The sequence below is a fragment of the Drosophila albomicans genome, chromosome 3 (assembly GCF_009650485.2).
Source record: "Drosophila albomicans strain 15112-1751.03 chromosome 3, ASM965048v2, whole genome shotgun sequence".
NCBI lineage: Eukaryota > Metazoa > Arthropoda > Insecta > Diptera > Drosophilidae > Drosophila > Drosophila albomicans.
Window position 1 is genome coordinate 33393108 of NC_047629.2, and position 22741 is coordinate 33415848.

General features: G+C 34.5%; 2 protein-coding genes across 2 annotated transcripts; one reads left to right on the forward strand and one right to left on the reverse strand.

Moving 5' to 3' along the window:
• Positions 1-4117: 4117 nt before the first annotated feature.
• LOC117570537 (probable cytochrome P450 312a1) lies at positions 4118-6335 on the reverse strand. Its single transcript, XM_034252244.2, has 3 exons — positions 5444-6335; positions 4830-5389; positions 4118-4773 (listed from the first exon to the last, which is right to left on the reverse strand). The coding sequence occupies exons 1-3, from the start codon at positions 6076-6078 to the stop codon at positions 4430-4432; spliced, it is 1539 nt and encodes a 512-aa protein (XP_034108135.1). The 5' UTR covers positions 6079-6335; the 3' UTR covers positions 4118-4429.
• Positions 6336-15024: 8689 nt separating this feature from the next.
• Positions 15025-21462, forward strand: LOC117570679 (uncharacterized). Its single transcript, XM_034252478.2, has 3 exons — positions 15025-15702; positions 20088-20286; positions 20858-21462. The coding sequence occupies exons 1-3, from the start codon at positions 15480-15482 to the stop codon at positions 21042-21044; spliced, it is 609 nt and encodes a 202-aa protein (XP_034108369.1). The 5' UTR covers positions 15025-15479; the 3' UTR covers positions 21045-21462.
• Positions 21463-22741: the final 1279 nt, after the last annotated feature.

The window sequence follows — 22741 nt, forward strand, 5'->3', positions numbered from 1 at the left end:
GACATCTTCGATATGTAGTCGTAGTATCTTTAATAAAATACAATTTCCAGTATGCAATTTTTGTTTTAATTAATTCTGTATTACTTTCTTTTCTGCTTTTGTTGCTCTCTGTTGTTTGTTTTGTTGGCTTTGGACGTGCTTCGCATTCGTGTGGCGTCTGTTTAACGTCTTAGTTGCAACTCTCGAGGGTCGAGTCCAGGTTACGGTTTTGTTTTCTCTCTCAAAGGTTCCTTGCACCCCGCTGCATTTATTTATATTATTTTTCTTCTCCGCTCTCTGTTATGTTGTTTACTCTGCACTGTAATTAGCCAACCCACCTAAGACAGCTGCTGTTTGTCTGTTGGCCAAAATTGCTATGCATAAAAAGTTTAACTTGACATTTTTGCAGCACAGCACAACACACAACACACAGTTTGTAATTTGGACATTTCTCGCTTTCTCTCTTACACTCTTTAGTCTCGTAACCCTTTTAGATATTTGCTAATTTTTTCCTTTACTTTATACTTGCATTTTACTTGCAGACTTCTTAATTGCATTAGCCAATGTTCCCGCCCCTCGCTCGTTGCTGTTTTGCATTTAGATTTGAGTTTAGAAATGGAAATGGTGAAAAGGTAAGTCTGCTTTAACTCGAGTTTCTTTTAATTTCTTTAAACATCTTCAGCTGCCATTTTGTAATTACTTCCTGCAAAATTAAAAAATCATAAAAAGTCCACAGACTTAAAAAATATAAACAAATTATGCATAAATGTTCATAGTCCAGTTATGTTTTTATTGCCTACACATTTTACGATCTTTTTGGACATTTTATTGACATTGTCGTTGAACCCTTAACCCTTCAACCCCGCCACGCTTTAACCCACTCTTAACACCAGCCATAACTTAATTATCCATATGAATCCTTCAGTTTTTATTGCTAGCCCGAGCCTCACTTTTAATTATGATGAGTACTCGGCACTTGGCACTCGCAGCTGTCATATTTTTATTTATCTAAATTCACAGATCTTCACGGCTTTTTGCTCATTAAAATAACATGAAATCGCCTTCGCCGTCGTCGTCTGGCAAAATGTTTTATTGCGCTTTTCCTCATTTCAACGAACATTTTATGTCCAGCAGCAGCTGAAACATCATCATAAGTTTATTGCTTGCCTTCCGTTTTGGGCTGTTAATTTTGTATGCCTTCGGGGCAGGCTCAATGTGCCAAGATATTTTCATCATTTTAATCAGTTCTCATTGAGAAGAGGGAGAGACCTTTGTGTCTCTGTCTTTGCGGTGAAAGTTAAGGAGCTTCGCTTCATGGTCAATGGACATTTGTCATTGTTTTGTGATGCAACAACAACATTTGCATGCTGCCACCTTGCTGCATGCAGCATGCAAGCTGCGACGCATTTGCGGTTGCCATTTGAGGCAGGTGGGTTATCATGGTTGGGTCGCTTTGAAGTAATGCTGCCTCTGCCTGCTGCCTAAAGGCTAAGCCTCATTTGTGGTCAAATTGTGTGCTCTGCGTCAGCTGAAAGTCGATTATGTCAATATTGTGCCATGGCTAATGGCCAATGGTTGTGTGTGTGTGTTTGTTTGTGTTTGGGATCTGTTGCAAGTTGCGGCCACTGGCTCCTTCCGATAGCGTTCAGTTTAACGCTAATTAGTGTTGCCCTCAACTTGCAGCTTAAAGTTGCAGCTTTAATTTTTTAATAGTCTATTTTAAGGCCAAGTCCTTGCCCATATGCCAGACTTTGGAAAATCACAACACACAACACAACTCGCACATAAACTAGCTGTAACAACACATAAAAATCGTAGCATACATTTAGGAGTCGAATTACAAATGCGACCAAGAGAGAGAGAGAGATAGTGATAAAGGGGTGGTTGAGAGCAGCGCCAAAATAAAAGGAGTAGCTGCATTTGCACATTAAAAAGCCATAAAAATCGAGAATTGAATTGCAAAAAGCAACATAAAATAAAAAAATAACCAGAACAACAAGCGGAAAATAAAGTGGCCATGAAAATACATTAAAATGGGGAAAAGGGAAAATCTAAAAGTAAAATTGACAAAACCGATTGAAGCAATCAATTAAAATTGATCAATGAAATTGAATCACGTGTTACAATTCGCTTAAGGAAACGGTATCGAGTTACATTATGCCAATGCAATTGAGGCCTCATAAAAGTGATGGAATTGATGTAACAGCTCAGTTGTTTTTACGGCTTTAAGATACAGAATTTTATAGTAAAAGAAGAAATTGAGAAGAGTTGAAGATTTTGTTAAATGAACTAAGGCACTTTAAAGCCAAAATAGAAAATGAAATTGATTAAAAATGGCGAAGTGAGAAAGTTAAAGTAAAAGCTAAGTTATATTTACTAATTTAAGTTTCAAATGCTTGAAAGTTGAAAATGATATGATGATATGATAGTTAAGTAAATTTTGAAGTCAAAATAGAAAAGGATATTTATTAAAAATATAAATGTTTGAGATAAATTCTTCATGTGATGGACTTGAAGGAATAGCTGAGCTGAGATTGAAAAGAGTTAAGAGGCAAGCTAAGTAAACTAAGGCAGAATAAAAATATCGTAAAAATGGGATAGAATTAAAGTCTACAAGTTATTTTTTAAACATTAGGATACACAATTGAGTTGAGTAGATATATAAATTTAGTTATTTAAAGTAAGGAACTTTAAGTCAACAGAGATTATAAAAAAAATTATTAAATTTGGATTTCGTTTAATTTAAGTCAAGATATGGAAATGTGAATGTAAAAATGGAGTAGATTTATAGATTTAGGTATTTAAAGTGGGGAATTTTAGGTCAATATAGATATAAAATTGAATAACAATTTCTTTAATAGGCAAAAATAATTGTTCACAATAATGAAAAAGAAGTGAGAAGTATCTTTTCCAACATTCTTTTTTTATTTAGAAAATAAATACCTAAGTTACTTAATTGCCACTTTTTAGTTCTTTCAAATACTTTTTGTTGTTAACACTTCTTACCACTTTGAGCAACTCTAAGCCTCATTAGTAAGTGATAATGATAGTTGCTTCTTCCCTTTTAAGCATTCCAATCCAATTGAGAAAGTTTTAGTCTGCACTCAACGAGTTCACTGCACTTTATCTCTACTATTTTCACTGCTCGCCTCCCGCTCAGCATTCCTTTTACCCCTTACATTCAATGCTATCAGTTGTCAGTGGCAAAAAAAAAACTTTTATGCGCTTGTTAACAAAAGCGTGAAATTCAATGCGAACGAACAAAAATTTACGACACTGCAAATTAAACTTGATTTTTATTTAAATAAATTGCATTTTATGCGCTCAGCAAGGATATGCGATGCTGCGTCTCCAGCGCCGACGTCGGCGTCGTCATCGTCGTCGTCGTATCGTAATAATAAGCAGGCAACGAGCCATAATTTGCACCGGAATATGACGGGAGGATATGTGTGTGTGTGTATGGCGTCGGGTTGGATTGGGCTTGCTTTATGTATTTTTATTTATTACACAGAGCATCATTGGCAGGAAATGTTTGTTGATTTCCGCAGCGCGCGCACAATAAAAAATCGGGGCAAAAAAGCAAATTATTTTCTAGACGAACGCGCGTTCCTCAAATAATAAAAATATACAAAAAAGGCCAGAAAATTGTTCGAATTGTGCCCATTGATTGAGAGCGTTAAAGGGTATGATACAATTGTGAAATGTTTATGAAAAATTATTTAAAAAATATAAGACTTAATGCAGATATAGAGATCTTTTATACCAAGATTGGTATAAAATATATGTGCCTAGAAAACATATTCAAATCTATGGAAATGAAATCTTAATATAACTTAGAAAAGTTTAGTGTAAGTTTGGAGAACTTTAGTAAGATTTCGATTTCATTAAAATGATATTAATTCAGCGATTCATAAAGTGGGACCTATTTGGAACTCTTCTATAAAAAAATGAGCGTATTTTGAATATTATTTTGCTGTCGTGGTAGTCGGGCAAAAGAAACAACAAATATTAAAACTACTTTCCACTAAAAAGAAAATTGGCGCCATCTTGTGGCCGCTAGAAGCTAAAGTTTGTGTTTTAATAAGAGTTACTGTGTTATAATGTTCTTAATCGTTTTCTATTCTTAAATCAAATGGTTATACTTGCTAAGAAATATTCATATTAACAAAAACAGGGTAGGTCATAGTCGATCAGCGTGTTCACACATTATTTTTTATATGCGTTGGCGTCGCCGTCGTCATTAAAAACGGAAATGTAATGCGTAATTTGTGTGCGCCGCGAAGTATGCAATACGAAAAATCGTATCGTGAATGGAGTCAGGCGAAGCGAATTGATAAGGGCTTAACAAAAGGTTCGCCAAACAAAAACAGCCAACCCTTAAAGAGCACTTAAATCTGGCTTAATAACTAACAGATCTCGAGCTATATCCTATATATATTCTCTGACTAATCTAATCAACGGCACGCACTTTGCAGTAATAGGGATTTTTGGTGTGCAAAGTCATGACAAAGATGAGACGCGCTTTCTCTTGTCGCTCGCCAACTGGCTCGAAGTAATACTTTCTTAGCAAATGCGATAACACCAGCTTCATCATGACCATCGCATAGCGTTGGCCAAGGCAACTGCGTGCACCCGTCATGAAGGGCAATAAAGTGGAAGGTTCTATTTTTGGTTCTGCGTCGCGTGCCCAACGCTGTGGCTTATAGACAAGAGGATCTGGAAAGAAGTCCTTGCAACGACCCATATACAAAGGTGAAATGATGACATCGCTGCCTTTTGGTATGAAGAAGTCGTCTGAAAGGGAGAAGAGTTAACTTTCTTTTTATATAAGTTATTAATTGAATGCTTACTGATTTTGCAATTAGCTGTAGCTCTTCTGGCTGTGATGGGACCTGATGGATACATGCGCATAGATTCCTTGATGCACATTTCGAGGTATTCTAGCTGACATAGTTGCTCCATAGTGATGGCTTCGCCTGTGTCCTTGCCACACACCTGTAGAATCTCCTCACGACACAGTTGCTGATAATCCATGTGCATGGTCATGTTGTACATGAAGAACTTGAGTGTGGCCGCTGTCAAGTCAAAGCCACCAAATATTATTGTGTCCACTTCCTCGCGTATATCTTTCACCTGCAATGGCTGACCATCTGGAGTTCTGGCCAGCAATAGAGTATCCAAGCAGCTTAGCGTCCGCTTCTCACTCAACTCTGCATTCTCTGTTGTTCCATAATTCCGATTGGCCAAATCCGAGTTGAGTTGCTCAAAGCGTTGCTTTATGATGCCTTCTGTAAAGCTGTGTAGTATTTTGATGATTTGCTGCTCCTTGGCAGCTAAAGCTGTCAGATTGTAAATGCAGTTGCTGCGATAGAACAAGTTCTTCAAGCGATAGTCGATGATGCGTACAACACTAGGAAGGAAAGTTCTTAGTTTGTGTTGTTTAATTAGATCATTTCATACTCACTCTCTAACCGCATCAAAGTAATCCGATTTTAGCCCTGACTGTGCATTGACTGTTGTGCCCAAGGCTGTTTCACAGATGGTATCCAACGTGTAACAGCTGATGTATTGAAAAAAGTCCACAGGTTCATTGGTGTTGGCCAATTTTGACAATCTGCCGATCAAAATGCGTGCTTGACGCTCAAACACAATCACAAATCGTTTTATCATGCTATAGTTAAAGGCTGGCGCAATCATTTTGCGACGATGTGTCCATTTCTCCACGCCACTTGTGAAGAGACCTTCGCAGAGCCAATTTTCAAAAACACTGTAATCCGAAGTCTTCTGCAGTAGCTGATGAGCACTGCAAAGTGCTTGAATATCCTTGGGATTGCAGTCAAAGAGATAGAGTTTTGTGCCCAGCCAGAGTTTACCGCGATGCTCCCTGAGATGACAGTTGATCAGGTCGGTGGCTCGCTTGAAAGGACGCGGTCCAATGATGCGCGCAAAGATGTGCAAATGCCCGATGATGGGCCAGGATGGAGGTCCTGGCCAATTGCTGGTTAAACGATTGATTCGCACGTGATATTGAATTGCATATGCCAAATAGGCGATGAAGACACAACACAGTAGCCAAATAAAAAGTGACAAATCGATCATTGTGGCTTGAGTTCGTTCATTCAACTGATCGAATCGATCAGCGAATTTGCGAATTTAAATGAGACAGCCAGAAGCAAACACTCGATCCACACACTCCCGCGATTGATCATCAAGAGAACAGGAAAACAAAATATATATAAATGTATTAAAGTAAGCTTCAAAGTAAATGATTATGTAATTTTTGCAAAAACTAATGAGCGTAAGTTCCAAACGATATTAGCCAAAAGCTGCGGCAGGTTAAGTGATATTAGCCAGCATTCAGATGCGAAACCGAATTGAACCTATTGTCAGCCAGAAGCAGCGCTTAAGTACGCTGTCTGTCTGGAAGAGCTTGACGATCTTTTGTGTTCGATCCTCTCAAGCAAAATTAACGAAATGTAAACAAATAATATAGTATAAAGAATGAGAAGCTTGTTCTATTAAAACGCACTTTAAATGCTCTACAAAATAAACAAGAAATAAAATCGAAAAGTATTTAAAAGTTGAACAACAAAGACTTTAATTCTAAAATATCAATCCAACTTAGTTACTTCAAAAATCGTTTTGTTGATAAAGCGAATCTCCTTCCTGCTTAAATTGTCAATAACTTACTTAAATGAAGTCAATTCTAGACACTTTAAAATACATGCTGAGCAGACTCTATAAACAGAGTAAAGAAAACTGCACAAAACTATTAAATTTACTTGATATTCAGTTGAGGTGTCGTTCGATCGATTGATCAATCAATCATTATCACTTATTGTATACCCAAATGAAAGGGTATCTGTAATGCAATTCAAGGCGTTGTCTACTACGATACTATAGAATCCGTTCCACTCAGCGTATAAAAAATTACTCAAAACAAACAGTACCAATATGATTATTGCAAAATATATAAATTTGATGAGCTGTCGCACCCAATGCATACAAATTCATCCCGAGTGAGTGAGACTGATGGACGGCTGGAACCGTAAACAGAATCGCACTTGGCTCGAACAGCTCTTCAGATACTTGGGAACTACCCGGCAGATTCAGTATGATACTTGTTCTGCACTCCATCAAACCGAACATGTATTGCCATGTGTGGCAAATATTAAATTATGAAAACTATCATTGTTGACGTAAATCTTAGACACCTCAAGAGACTACATGCTTATTAAATACATAAAACAAGAGAGAAAGCTTCAGGTGAGTGTGCAGGACTCTAAGATACCCGATACACATTTAAAAAAAAAAACAGATTCTATAAATATACTAAAAATATGTCGTGAATATACTAAAGTATACCGAATGAAATATTTGGTATATCAATAGTTCATTTTAAATTAAATTAAATTAATAAAAATTAAATACCTTTTACTGTTATAACTAAATTTTATCTGGAATTTGTGTTTTTAACAGTTTTTTTCAATTTTAAATGCACAGGTTGCTAGCACTGCTATTTTAAAGTTCAAAAAGTACAAAATATTATATATCAGATTGTCAGCAAAGCAATTTAAAACCGATGTGGCTATCGTCTGATCAAGAATATATATGCTTTATAGTGTCGGAGATGCCTCCTTCTGCCTAGTACACACATTTCCTGCAATCACAACGTTATAATACCTTTCTACACTGTGGGTAACGGGTATAAAAACAGACACATACGGTAATGACAACTATTAGATATATATTTTATCTTAAATTTATTCTTAATTACAACTTCAGTCAAAAATTCTGTATTAATTAGTATCAAAATAAAGATTTTGCCAAGTTTTTTTTTGGTTCGTTTCGCTTTGTGCGATAATATCTGAGAGTTTTTTCACTATTTTTTTCTGCATTCATTTCGTACGCAAAATGTCATAATAATTTTAATAACTCATATTTATGCCATTTATTTGCACTTTTCATTAAAACAAAAAACGATAAAAAAAATTGCTGCAGTCCTCTTCATTTACAATATATAAAAAAAAATGAAGAAGAAAAAAACAATGAGGAAAAGAGAACCGTCTGCATTTTATTTATATTGAATTGAAATGTAGGCAGAAGAGAGAAAGAGAGAGAGAGAGAGAGAGAGAGACGAGCAGACAAATAATAATATTTTCAGCATACAATTTTATGAATATACAAATGAATATACTTATAGTACTCCATGCGAGTGTATGATGATATGGATATGAGTATGATTCGCATACAAGCGCATTAATTACAATTATTCGTGTTTATTTGTGCGCTGTAACTTTTGTGTTAATTAGTGTAAATACACAGTCCTGCCTGGCCTACCTTTGTATAGTATTTTTTTCATTTTATATTTTTTGAACAGCTTTCTGGCTCTATTGATATGCAAATGTTGAAGTTTTTAAATGAATGAATGCAATGACAGTTGGTCAAAATGCAAAATGCAAATCAACGAGCGGGAAACTCTCAGAGAATGACACTCACAGATTTTGTGTGTACAAAATTTATACAACAAATAAATAGTATGACAAATAATATTGTTTATCTTTATTATCCATTAAACATTAACAATTTGATTAGGCCATATACGAAACAGAATCCATTTTGTCAGCAAGTGAGTCTGGCACAACAAATGCTCGACATAAATTCCATTATCTAATGGATGCCAATAAACAGTGAATGCAAATAAACACCCAAATGCACACACACACACACTTGCACACAACTGACACGAACAATCAGATGTAGATACAGTTATGTAACTGACAGCTTCAAGGAACATTGTCTCAAACACAAAATTAAAAGTGATGCGAGCAATGCAGAACAGAGTGTTGAGGAATGAGTAAGAAAGAGTGAGCGAGAGAGAGGAAGGAAGGGGACAGCAGAGACACGGCTGAAACTAATTTGAATTTATGCAAAGATGTCGACCTGCCTATTACAATATTTTACATTTATGAGGGTATCATAACTTTGCCATTCATTTTGCTAAAACTAAACCATAAATCAATTTCATCCATTGTTTGATTGCTGCACAAATTGTTCATATTGTAAACATTATTTGTGTTGTATATTAGCTTTGGGCAAATTTGTTTTGTTTTGCTTAATGAAAATAAGGTTCGTTGTAAATAAATATTGTGTGCAGTTCCATTGACAAATTTGCGCAAATAGCTGAAGCTGTCTACTCACACAATAAATGTATAATATAGAAAACCCACTATAATATAATATAATGAATACAACGACTTACTTAATGACACATAATACTTTAGAATTCCGTAAACTCGTACAATATTGCATGATCTTATTGTTTGCGTCACAAATGGCAATTTTCCTGTAAATATTTCTCCATAGAATTCAATAATTATCGATAAGATAGAAGGGCAATAACTTTTGGAATTAATGTTATTGTAAACTGGTGTCTTAAAATATATTTCAAACTCTTTTTTTTCATATTTATCAAGATAGATTGTAAATTGATGAAAAATATTACTTTTTGCAAAGTAATATTCACTTTGTGAAATTAACATGAATTAATTACAACTTTCTCACTTTATTTACTAGTGTCATATAATACATTTCAATCTACTGTCGCTTATGAAATGAAATTATACATATTATACTTAGATAAGAAAGCTTGTAAATAAATGGCGAAGAATTATTTTTGCTTAAAAGAAGAAATCACAATTTTCTTCTCTTTAAAAATACATTTTCTGCCTATTTTCGCAAAACTTAGTAAATATCGATAAGATTGTACATAAATGTTAAAGAAATTAGTAAATTAATTAATAAAAAATGTACTTACTGGTATCTTAAAATATATATCATGTTTTTATTGGTTACTTTCAAAATGTACTCATAATCGATAAGATAAATTGTGAATAAAAATTCTTTATTGCAAAGTATTTGCACTTCGTTGCATTCCATTTGGCATTGTTTTCTTGTTATTATTGTTGTCGGTGAGCATGTAGACCTCTGTAATTAAACTGCACATTATCAGGAGGGCGACACACATACGCACACATCACACACACACCCACACACGCCACATAATTATGCTGGGCATTTCTACCGAGCTGTCCTGGACCCCGCCCAGCTGTCACTTTGTGTTTTGGTGTCTTGTGTGAGTGTGTGTGTGTAAAATTTAATTTGGCTACATTTAATTATTGTTTATGCAACGCTTCTGGGTCTGCGATTCAAGAGGCGAGCATTAGTTGCAGTGATAATTTTGGCAAACACGAAGATGATACGCCATCCAATGTGGCTTCCCGAAATTACGAGGTATTCGGAAGGAGCAGCAGCTAAAGACCTCAATGCGACCGCAGGGTTTGCAGTAATCGCGTCTTGTGTCAACATTAATCGCATCAAATTTAATTTCACAATTAAATGCAAAGACGCGATGCGTTTAGCATAAATTAACAGCATGTTGTAAGTAGGCACCGCAGGGGTTGTGTGTGTGGTTGTGTGGCAAATAGGGGGCGAAGTTAGGGTTGCATTCAACTCTGAGGTGTTAGTTGTGGTTGTGAAAGCCAAAAAAGCCGCCAGCCAAAGCGAGCGCGTCGCTTCCGTTTCCGTTTCCGCTTGCTTCCCCCTTTTTTACTACTACGACTACCTAAATAGAAAGTGTGGGCAACAGTTTTCCATTTGCGTATTTTATTGCAGTATATAATTTAATTGACATGGCTAACAAAATGCATTTGGCTAAAAGGAATTAAATGCCTTTAATTGATCGCTTTAATTAAATTAGCGAAACAACTTAATAGCACAGTTTTAAAGCTACAAATTGGCAGCACATTTCACAAGCTCTGTATGATTGGGATTAATTTCGGGTTTTTGTCTGTTTGCCAGACTGAAACATTAACGTAAATGCAAGTTTTCATTGTTTCTTGCTGCGCAATCAATTCTGGAAAATCGCTTTGGTCATGCATTGCATTAAACCATTCACATTATAAATTTATAAATCGAGAACTGATGATGTAGTGAGAAGTGAATACCCGATTTTTGAGAAACGAAATTCAATTGAGCTGCTTAGGCTTACTTGAATTTCTGCAACTCATGAATGAAAAAGGTTTGCATAAGGTTCAATGCATTGAAAACTGTAGTTTTCGAGCAGTGACTCTGCAACTGTTGATGACTTGTTTAATATTTAATTTAAATTATTGTTCTGTCAAATTCGTTTTTTTGGATTATTCACTAAAAGGTTACAGTGCTTCGTAAACTGCAATTATGACTCTAAAACTGTGCCGAATGCAAGCTTCAACAATTAAAGAGTCTCTATAACTGGGCATATGTAATTTAAGACCCATTCTAATATGAACTGAATATATGTATAATGAATATTTATAAGTAAAAATGATCTAATAATTGTAATGAGGGGTGTATCTAGTGAACAATTTTATATTTAATAGTGCTGTATAGAGTTCAACTTTTTGCATAAAATTCGCATAAAGTTTAACGTCATCAAATTATTCTTTGTTGATATTCATAAATTATTGAACTCGTTTCTTATAATGTTATATATTAGCTACTAGTTAGTCGTTGATGTATTGAGATTGGCATTTGTGCTGTCAGCATTTTGGGCATATCTAAAGTGTGTGTTAATGTTGTTGGCCCCTGGTCAAATATGCCACAATTACGGTCTAGAAAAGAAACCGCAACACCGCATGCCACATCATTTAATCGACTTCACTTAGGCACCGACAGGGGAAGTTCATGTGCATACTAATTTATGGTATTATTATAAATTTAAAATTATAATTTTAAATAATATTTTTTAGCCTTATGCCTCGTTGCGCAGACAGTAATGAAGTTGTTTTTTTCTCTCTCCCTCTCTCTCTGTCTTCTTTTAATCTTTTTAGCGTTTACTTTGCCGTTAACCTTCGACGCGAAAATTGTTTCGTAGGTACTTTTTTTTTAATACCCTGTAGCAATTGAGGTAAGTAAGGGTTGTATGAAATATAGGCAACGTATTAAAAGAGAGGAAAGCAGTGGTGGCCGATTTACTTAGAGATATTATACGAGTATAATATTATAAATTAGTCGTAAGGGCATCCAAATTTAATATGATTACAAAACTTAAATTCCATGCTTATTGAATTTAAATTTCGAATTTTAGTTTTATCTCATTTCTTGACTACAAATATTATAGGAACCCAACATTAAATATAAAATGTATTATGATTGAAGAACTTCAACTTTGAGCAGTCCCATTTTATTTCCAGCGCATTTCGTAGTCGAGTAATTGTTGCTTTATGAATAAAGCTTGCTGCACAAAATGTTTAAATGTGTTTTTTTTCATTCAGTTATTATTCTTCTTCTCTCATTTTTGCTTGTGTTTGGCCAAGACATAGCGTTGTATTATGAGAGTGCCACAACGACTGCGAAGCGAATTGCGACTACGACTGCGACTGCGACTTCGAGTACGAGTTTGCAATTGAAGGACGTTGGCGGCATTGGCAATTTGAAGGCGAACGTAATCTGTTGCTGGATATCTGTGGCAGTTGTTCTCAAAGTTGGCTGCGGTTCACATTGGTTACCAGTTTCGCATTTAACTTGGCTGTTATCTACCGTTAGTTGCGCTAGCGACAACTCAAGTTTAACCCACGGTTGCAAGTCAATTTCGAACAGTTGCTGGTTGCAGTTGCAATCGTGCCACACTTAAAGTTGTCAGTGTCGCTGTCGTTGTCGTTGTTGTTGTTCTTGTTATTACCTTTAATTTGCTATTTTTGGGTGATTGTTGGCCACGTTTCGCTGCGTTTACTCAACTTACAACTTAAACAAACTGTCCGGTTATTTAAGTTGTGCAGTTGGCTTCTTGTTCTCGGGCAGGTTTGGCAATCGCCGCCTCTTCTCAGCAGTCACTCAATCACTTTGACAGGGTCAGACTGGTTGTGATTTTCTTTTTTGTTGATGATGGATTTGCCCAGGTAATGAGAATGCAATCATAAAACATTCAATCTCTGACCCTTTACCTGCTGACAGCTAGTGTTAAGATTACAACTTTCAGCTGTCTAGGACTCGCAACATTTCCAAAATATTTAACCAAATATTTACATTACGTGGCCTACGTGAGTAAACTCTCTTGTGCCATGGAGGCAGTTATTGACCATTGACCCGTGTGCGTACAGTGCTGCGAGAAGTATGCATACAGCAGCATGCCATTAGCAGCCACTGTCTATGCATATGTTTTATCTATTATTATTATTACCGCGGCAAGCTCGCTTTACGAGATTTGTTGTGCTATTAGTTTTTGAATCATTATCTGTGCAATTTGTTGGGCTATAAATGCTCAAGACTTGGGTCGCGAGTGGTTTCTACTTTGCTGCGGTTAGAACCTGTAATATAGGAAGTTTACGGTTTGCCTTGCTTCATTTTCGTAATAACAATTATGGCTATTAATAATGTACTACATTTGTATTTACTTCGAAGTTTCTGTTATATTGTTGTACTTAAAATGCCAACTTAAATCCAATTTATATTAGAATTATAAACATATAGTATATGGGAGGTGTCGGATAAAATTATTAAATAATAAATAAAGAATATCCACAATACACAAACCACTAAATGTTAGTGTCTTGCTTCTTAAGTTTAAATATTCAGCACAATAAATAAATAAAATTGACTAAGTACAAATTAAATTTATTCAAAAATATTTGGTAATAATTAAATTATAAATTTTAACAAAGCTGATATCGTTGTTTATTTTATTATAAATTTATTCGAAATGTTTTATAATTATGTTATTAAATAGGTAATATTTTATTTTTATTTTTTTGCTTTTTATAATATTTATGCACATAAAATACTCATAATTTTTTAACATATTTGCTTTGTTTTCTACTTAAATAATTCAAATGATATTCGAAAAAATGTATATAATGCATATGTTGTGTTATTTTATATTCCAACTAATTTCATAAATTTTAAATTATATGAACAGCAAAATAATGCAATGAATATTTTAAACATTTATCAGAATATTTATTTTATGATATTTTTCTTCAATTTTTTTACTACTTTACTATTTAAGTAAGTTAAATAGTTCAAATACAATTAGAAATATTTAATATGATATTTAAATTATGTGATATATGTACAGATGAGCACAAATTATATATATTATTTTTAAAATTTTAATTGGATAATGAATTGAGTAACTGAAATAAAGATAAATGTATTTCAATGAATATTTATGTTGTGGTATCTTAAATCAGAACTATTTATTATTATTTTTTTTATTTTATTTTCAAACAAGTTAAATAATTGAAGAAAATATTTATTAACATATAACATTATTGTTGTATTAGTTGGCATATAAATTTATTGAATTACTTAAATTCAAAATTTTTTGAAATTTATTTTATTTTTATTCAAATTAAATAATGGAAATTAATATTTATTTTAATTTTAAAGTTTCATTAGTTGACATTGAATTAATTTATTTATTTTAATACAAATAATATTTGAAATTGTTGTACTACATATAATAATTTACGTTGTGTTATTTGACATCTGAACTAATGTATTGCACAGCAAATTAACAAAATACGTTTAAGGGCTTTGGGTGTTGTTTATCTGTTTGAGTTGCACTTTGATGTATACTAAATTTGATTGTTTTTCAAATTTGTTTGTCTAAACAGAGAGCGCACTTCGGTAATATCAGTGAGTGCAATGAGGCGGGCATTCGCCTGTTCAGGTAATCGAACTCGAATGGGGACCAAGTATGTGTCCAATCCATAAATACGACGCTTGTGAGTACAGCAAGTACTGGCTTAAAGGTATATGTGTCGCATATAATTAACACCAACAGTGGGCACTAAAACTTAGCGAACAGCAGGTAACAAACACGCGCTCTCTCACACGATCTGTCTCTCTCTCTCTCTTGATTTCCTCTCTGCTGAGTATCAGCTGTCAGCTGTTTTTCAGTCGAGTCTCAGCTTGATCGCAACTGAGCTGAGCTGTGAGCTGCGAGTGCGGAGCGTTTGTTGTTTGTTGGTTTTTTGTTTGGTTCAGTTCAGTTGAAAGCAGCCTCGAGGTTGGACGCTCATCGCTCATCGCTCGGTCGCGAGTTTTGTTTCGGTTGCATTTCGTTTCGTTTGGCGCAGATTCACAGTTACATTTGCGAGTCTTAACGTGTTGTCTGCGCTTGAATGCCAAATTTAATTGCCACACTCAGCAGCAGCAGCTATCGCGGTTATCGAAGACAGCTAACGTTTAATTTGAAAACGTTTTTCAAACACCACAAGCAACAACACAAAAATCACCGCAAGTCGTGACTTTCGTTTTTCCCCAACTTTCATTTTTTTATGTTTTACAAGTTTTCATTGAGCCAAGTGTCAAACGGATAATTTTTCTGTAATTCAACAACAACACGACACAGAGGTGTTTGTGCAGTGTCTCTTGAAAGTTACGTGTTACAACATCAAGAAATAAAATAAAAAAAAGTATTTAAGTGCACGTGTGATAAAAACATATATAACGGTTAAATGGCGCTCATTGACACCGCTTGGCGTTGCCGCCTCATGATCTTTGGCATCCTCACTCTCCTCCTCGTGGGCGATCTCGTTGGCTTCGGCGGTCTGAGTGTGCGTGGCGTTAAATCGGATAATCCCGATGATAATCCCCTCCAGGGCGGTGGAGCACCCACTGGACCGGCAGCTGCTGCTGGCAAGTTTCCGGAGAAGAATGCTGAAATCGATATAGGCGAAGGTGAGTGAATGAAATTTTCCCCATTGGTTGTGCTGGCATTGCAAAATTCAATTTTCTGTTTTCGAATTGGGTTTTTACGCAAATTTTAACTCTTGACTTTTTCCCTCGACTTGTTTACAAATTCTGAATTTTTCTGACTTTGTTATTTTGGCATTTACAACGCAAATTTTTACACACTTGGCGCATCGCATTGCAAAATACCTGATGTCTCTTTTTTATGGGTTGGCTTCATAAACTCACCTCCGCTGTCGTTTTTTGTTGTTTTGACTGTTTTGTCTCGCTTTGCTGTTGTTGTTTTTGTTGTTGTTGTTGTTTCGTCTTATAAGTCGCGCTTTGTTTGGTCGTATCAAGGTCAATTTCGATTTATATATGGAGACCCCTCGCGTTGTATTCGTTCCATTGCTCTATCCGAAAAAATGGAAAAAATACAACAGCTGACATCACGTGTAAGCAGACCATTAATAAATGTGTTGTGCCTGCTACCCGGAATCGACTAGTTGAGGCCTTAACCATTAATATTATTATTACTTTTACAAGCAATTCGACAAAACGTTTTTGAAATTAACAAATTTAATGGACAGAGTGCGTTAAAAATAACTTTCAAATCATATTAGACATCAGAAATCTTTTTTTAGATGTGGCACAAAGTTTAAAGAATTTGAGTTGAAAATAGAATTGCATTTAAAATTAGAATTAATTAATTAATTAATTTTGTTAATAAAGTGTTTATTTTAGAAAACAATTTCTTTGATTTAGTTTAGCTCTGTTATTATGTCATTACTAAGACAGTCTTAAATATTCCTAAAATTTTTATTTGCGTATACAAAGTTTAAAAAGGCATTTTGTTTGGAAATATAATCCAAATGCAATCATTATTATGAGTTTAGAATATTCCATTAGAAATGCTTCTTGTTAGCTCATCTTTTAGTTAAGCGTCAATTTGGAAAACAACTTTTATTTCTATCAACGAATATGGTTTTAAAGTTTTTGAAAAGATTCTCGTTCAGCTTTGGTATTATATCATTACTATGAATAACATCATTATTTTAAGTTGAGACAGTTTTAAATATTCGTAAACTAGATAGAAATAATTAATCTTTTTAGACGGTTACCCTAACATTGGGTAGCAATTAAAATGCAAACATTATTTTGAGTTCAGTATATTCCATTAGAAATTCTCATTATTTTGGTTGAGAGTTTCTTTTGGATATCCAGGAATATAATTCCCCTCCTACATGATTTTTCAAAATAAACAGTTAACCAAATAGGAATTATTAACAAACATTATTTGAATTAAAGAATGGCTTTAAAGTTCTTCAAAATATGGTCGTATGAGTCAGCTTAGTTCAGGTTTGGTATTATATCATTGCTATGCTGGAAAGTTTTCTATTCGACTTATCAGACACGTTAGGTTGTAAATTTTGGTGGTCATTTAATTGCTCGAAAAAAAAGTTTCCATACGTCGCGTCATAAACTTTTTTATAGAGCGTACATGTGTTTCGCAATTGAGTGTCCTCTTTATAGGACCCGTTTGATATGTCACATTAAACTTTCGGTTTCGTTTTTATTTAAAAGCCTTTCTTGCCGTCAACTTAACCGGATTTAATTTGTTGAAGTTTCTTTTCAAAAAGTCACGCAATAAATGTCAAGAGAGGGCCTCGCAGAAAATTAACACAAAAATAATATTATTTAACATGTATTCACGGGCAAGCAAAAAAAAAAAAAGGAAAACATATGTTTGAAGCGCTCTCCGTGGTTCGATTATGTTTTATAAACAAAAACAATGCGAGAAAATATTTGTAACCACTTTCGATGGCCCAAAGATTTGCATAGCATTATGGGAGAGGGACTCACGACTAGCGGAGGAAAGTGTGATATAAGAGACGTCAATGTTTGAATGTGAATACCGTATTCAGCCTTATGTAACGAATGCCACAAGTTGAGCGCGGGTCTCGAAACCTCGAATGACAATAAAAACAAAAACAAAAATGTTAATGAAATCAATCGAAAGTCAAAGTGCAGCTCGAGGCAATCGGGCAACAAATTTCTCGATTGCTCGCGAACTTAAGGTCGCCTAAAGACTTGGCCAGAATGCCTCAAAATGTTTAGCTTAGGTCATTAACATGATTTCCGTCTGGCTTGATTTGCTTGCGGTTGTTGTTGCTGTTATTGTCGTTGTGGGTTTAGGTGAAAGTGGAAAAATGCCAGGCAAATATAAACTTCACGTAATAAAATCAGTAAAGTTGTTAGCTTTGCCTGCCTTGCAAATCTTTTGTGTGTGTGTGGGAAACTGCAGCTCAACTTTCCCAGAGTAGCAGGAAAGAGGAAAATGAGCAAATAAAACAGAAGAAAAATGTAGACTATTTCCAGATAATTCGCTGTCGCTTTATGTTTGATTGAGTTAAGATTCAAATTTCATGCACATTGTCTAGACAAAGTCGAAATACTCGTAGAGTCCAAGCCAACAGGAAGTTGAGAAGCCAATCAACAATATAAGCAAAGCATTGACTTAATTTGTGTGCTATTTAATTTATTGAACAGCTTTCGAGTCTCCAATGCACAGTTCTTTTTTTGGTAGTTGTTTTTTCCACACCGATTTTTAGATAGATAGAAGCTGTCTCGCGTTGCCGGTGCTCTTAACCGGTTTTAATACGTAATCGCATCTTAAGCGCCGGTTTATAAAAATTTATCAACCTGAAAACGGGTTCTACGGAAATCGAGAGTATAGTAAAGTACGAATGTGCCCTCCTATCGAAAATAATCTGTCGTTTCATAATATCTGTGTTAACGACATGTAAAACGCCAGGCTTTTAAAATACGAGTAGTAAATAAAAAATAGTTAATCAGGGTCTTCTGTTTACATTTTTTCCATTCACTGATAGCGCACGTTCTCTGCCTTTTGGCATGATTTTCACGTTTCTTTCGATTTGGCCAAGACCACATTACGGTTAAAAGCAGTGCGTGATAAATATGCAGAGCTTGCATTTTACTCACGTTGACGACTCGTTTAATTAAATCAAATACTGCAGCTGCATTTTTTATCGGCATTTTTCCCCATTTGATTGCGATAAAGATATTTGATACAGTTGATGATGCAAATGTTAATCAAATGGAAATCATTATTGCGAATTCGAATTTATTTGTTAGAGAATAGATTAACAAGAGCATTATCGAGTAGATAAATCTAAAGACGCAAATAATCGTAGCATCTTTTCTTGTAGTTTTTCAAATAAATTAGCAACGTTTCTCACGTCAAAAGTTGACTTCATAATGTTTAATTTTAGCGGCCTTCCGGGCTTCAATTTCGTTGCATTTGGATATTTATTTTAGCCGAAAGGCAGCAGCAGCTTTAATTTAAATTGCTTACTTAGTTATGCTTCGTTGGCTTTCTTTGCGAAGACAATAATAATAAATAATAATAATATTAAAACACATGCACAAGGCTATAAATAAATAAATAACCGCAAAACAAGTCTCCACCCAGCAGTTGGTTTTCTTGGTTTGAGGTATTGGATTAAGGGAAAAGAGAAGGGGGAAGGGGGAAAGATTCGACTCTTTTTCCGCGTACAAAGTTCAGGTGTTAAAACATTTACGCCAATCGTTCTTTTTGATTTCTTGTTAATTGCCAATAACTGCCATTTGCTGGCAACTATGATCGAGGCTTAAACCTAATGTTTATTCAACAGCATAATTAATTTAACTAAATATCAGCGCCAAATGACTAAGCAAATATTTTGCTAGAATTTCCATTTAAAACACTAGATAAAAAAGCAAAAAAAAATGCTATTCAGAGTTCATCGCACGTTTCGACCTTGCTGGGGGGAGTAAAATACTTATGTATATGGTATCGTCGGGTTGACCGCTCACTTTGCTTAGCGCCAAGTGTGCAAATATTTTGAAACTCAATTTCAATATTTGCCAAGTCTCAGAACTTTGTATTCAACAAAAATGTTGCTGTCTGCAAAACTTGCGCATTTATATCATATTTATTTGCTTATAAAATGTATTTTCCAGTTTCGTATTTGTGTAGATGTTTATTATTTAAAATGATCGAAAACAATTCGAAAATGTGATAAAAACAAACAATTAAAAATAAAGAATTGCTCATTTATTTCGTTGATTACTTTCGACAATTTATTTAGCTTAGCATTAAATTTGTATACTCTGAAAAGGAATTTCTTTTTAAGCGCCGAGAGATAACAACTTTAAAATAACATATAACGATTAATTAATTATCGTGTCATTGTCATTATAATTAAAAATCCTCTTACCTTGAAGTATTAATTAAAAAGTAGCTTCTCTAGTATTTTTGGGGTTGCAATGCCAAGACGCAGTTCAAATTCTTTTTTGAAATTTATTTACTAATTATTTTTTAACAATTTCAGAGCATGACTTCGACGAGTTCTCTGCGGCGGCAGCATTGAAGCCCAACACAGGAATTGTGACGGGAGCAAATCTAAAGACAAAATCACAATTAACGGATACGATCAAAGAATCCTGTTTACCCAAAATGTTGTGTGAATTGGCTGCAAAGCCAGAATATGAGTTGAGTGAAAAGGAGAGGGAATTGCTGCGCTTGATAAGGTGAGTTATGATAAGAGAAAGAGGAGTGTGTAATTAGTTGTTTGAGATTGTGGTTTAACTCGTTTGACATCGACTTCAATGTCCAGTTATATTGCACCTGGGCCTGGGGGAATGCCAAGTCGTGCATTGAACTTGTGACAAAAGAGTTTCGTCAATGTTACAAATATACAATTTAGTAAGAAGCAAGTTGAGTCAGCAGTGACAAAGTGCTGTAAGAGGTGAGAGAGACAGTCTTAACCTACCTCAAAATAGCTTAACCCTGTAACACAAGCAGTGTTTGCACACATAATACAACAACTAGAGGGAGAGAGAGATCAAGTTGTTTTGTTTTGTAACCTCGCACTTGAGTCGAAGGTGAGCGAAGCGACTTGAAAACTGTAAAAATGTGTTAGGCTGCACATTGAGTAATCATTGTCATATTATTAACATTCTCCTTGCTATTGAACCGGCTAATTGCTAGCCAAGTTAATTCTGATCACAACCTCGCACGAAACAACAAGCTACTATAATAATTTTTATTTGTGTACTTTGTAATTAACTTCCGTTTGTTTTTCTCTGTTCTTAATGACAGATCACCCACCATGCCCTGGATGATGAATATGCCGCCGAGCAAATGGTATTTTGCTGCTCATATGGGGGAACTGATGCGACATACAGCCGACAATCTACATGGTCCAATGGGCTGTGCTAATCTCTGGCCAAATTGCCCGATCAGCTCAAAGAAGCTGATGAAACTGAGCTACAAGGTGCGCGTTTAGCACACACGCACACTTTGTTAATTGTGATCATAGTAATTTTAAGTGATTAGGATATATAATTATTACACACACACACTGTACACACACACATCTCTGGGCCCAGAAAGAAAAAAATATGAACTATTGTACTATAATTTGTTTCCACTCTCCTCACACACACTCGATGGCCTCTGGCTGCTGATTAATAAAAGTGCCTTCAGTTCGTAGGCTGAGGCATGACTGATGTGACAATTTGCAACTTGTATCTATTAGCTTATAGTAAGTGTGTCCTAAGTAGTCATTTAAGTGTGGCTAGTCTATCTCAATTACATATATGTGTACGTTAGTTTTTTGTTTAAACTTGTAAAGATTATGTGCCTAATGTAAGTGCGACGAGCGTGTGCAATTTGTAAATAAATGCATATTGTTATAGTCTGAATCTGAATTGTGTTTTTTGTACTTTTATCTTATGTTTTGTTTGCACATTTTGCTAATGATATATGAATATAGGTGTGTTATGGATGCAAAGTCATCTTTACATCGTCACGACTCGTTGTCTTGTAACTTTCAAAATGCATTCGGAAAATGCTTTTTAATTGCATTTTGCCAAGTGCCTAGGAAATATCGATTTGACGGCTGGAACTCCCATCGAAGGTCATAATTCAAATCATTTATAAATTAAACACTTTGGATTGTGATTAAAAATGATTTTCTTTTTGTTTTGTTTCGCTTTTTGTAATAATAATGTGGCCAAATCATAATCATGAAATCCAAACAGTGAGTTTACACTTTCAATTGGTTGCAATTATGCAATCACCCCGTCTAAATGAGTTGCGCTTTGTTTCTGCTTCGCTGGCTTGGGAGCGAAACAATGACTTTCTCAACGTAATTGAAAGTGTAAAAATATTGAAAAATGTTTAAAATATTACTTTAGTTGTCTGTAATGAGGCATATTTATTTTTAGACAGTAACTAATGGCTTTCTTTAAATGATTATTAACTATGAGTTGGTAATAGATAGAAAACATTTGTATAGTTATGAGCTTGCGAATTTGCAGAGCACTAATATTTTTATGAATTGAATACTATTTGATATATTAGTTTTAGTAAAAAAAGGTCTTCAATTTTGACATTTTGCTCTTTTTAAAATCAGTTTTTATATAAGTTAAATTCAATACATTTTTATAGAGTTATGGAATAGTAATTGAAGTTCGTTTTTTTTCGTAAACTAGTTACATATGTTTAATAACATTTTTAATATTCAAGATTTGCAATCAATCTTGCTGATTAAAGTGACTGATTTTTAAAATAAATCTTAATAATAATAATTAAAGTTTATGTATGGTTATAAACAGTTTCAGAATAGTAATTGTAATTAGCTTATTTCTCATTATTTCGTATGGATTGAAAAACATTTATTTCTTTATACCATATTGGAATGGTGATTAACTAACTGAACTGATCTGCCTGTTTTTTATTGATCTTGAAATATGATTTGTGTATTAAATTAGCTCAATACATTTTTGAAGAGTTGTGGAGTAGTAATTAAAATTAGTATTTCTACTTTAAATATTTAAATATTGTTAATAACATTATTACTATTAATGCACTGTAATCAATCTTGCTAATTGTTCAACATTTAAAAGACTTGTGAGCTTCATAAATAGTTTATTTCTCTCATTCATAACAATTAATAAATCCCCGCAATTGCTACGCAAA

What these genes read in the sequence shown, in the direction of transcription:
- LOC117570537 (XM_034252244.2), bottom strand. Translation starts at nt 6,078, where the DNA reads ATGATCGATTTGTCACTTTTTATTTGGCTACTGTGTTGTGTCTTCATC. An exon ending in TACTTTGATGCGGTTAGAGA is followed by an intron (nt 5,390 to 5,443) that starts GTGAGTATGAAA and finishes TTTCCTTCCTAG; the next exon opens with TGTTGTACGCATCATCGACT. An exon ending in TACAGCTAATTGCAAAATCA is followed by an intron (nt 4,774 to 4,829) that starts GTAAGCATTCAA and finishes TCTCCCTTTCAG; the next exon opens with ACGACTTCTTCATACCAAAA.
- LOC117570679 (XM_034252478.2), top strand. Translation starts at nt 15,480, where the DNA reads ATGGCGCTCATTGACACCGCTTGGCGTTGCCGCCTCATGATCTTTGGC. An exon ending in TGAAATCGATATAGGCGAAG is followed by an intron (nt 15,703 to 20,087) that starts GTGAGTGAATGA and finishes TAACAATTTCAG; the next exon opens with AGCATGACTTCGACGAGTTC. An exon ending in GAATTGCTGCGCTTGATAAG is followed by an intron (nt 20,287 to 20,857) that starts GTGAGTTATGAT and finishes TCTTAATGACAG; the next exon opens with ATCACCCACCATGCCCTGGA.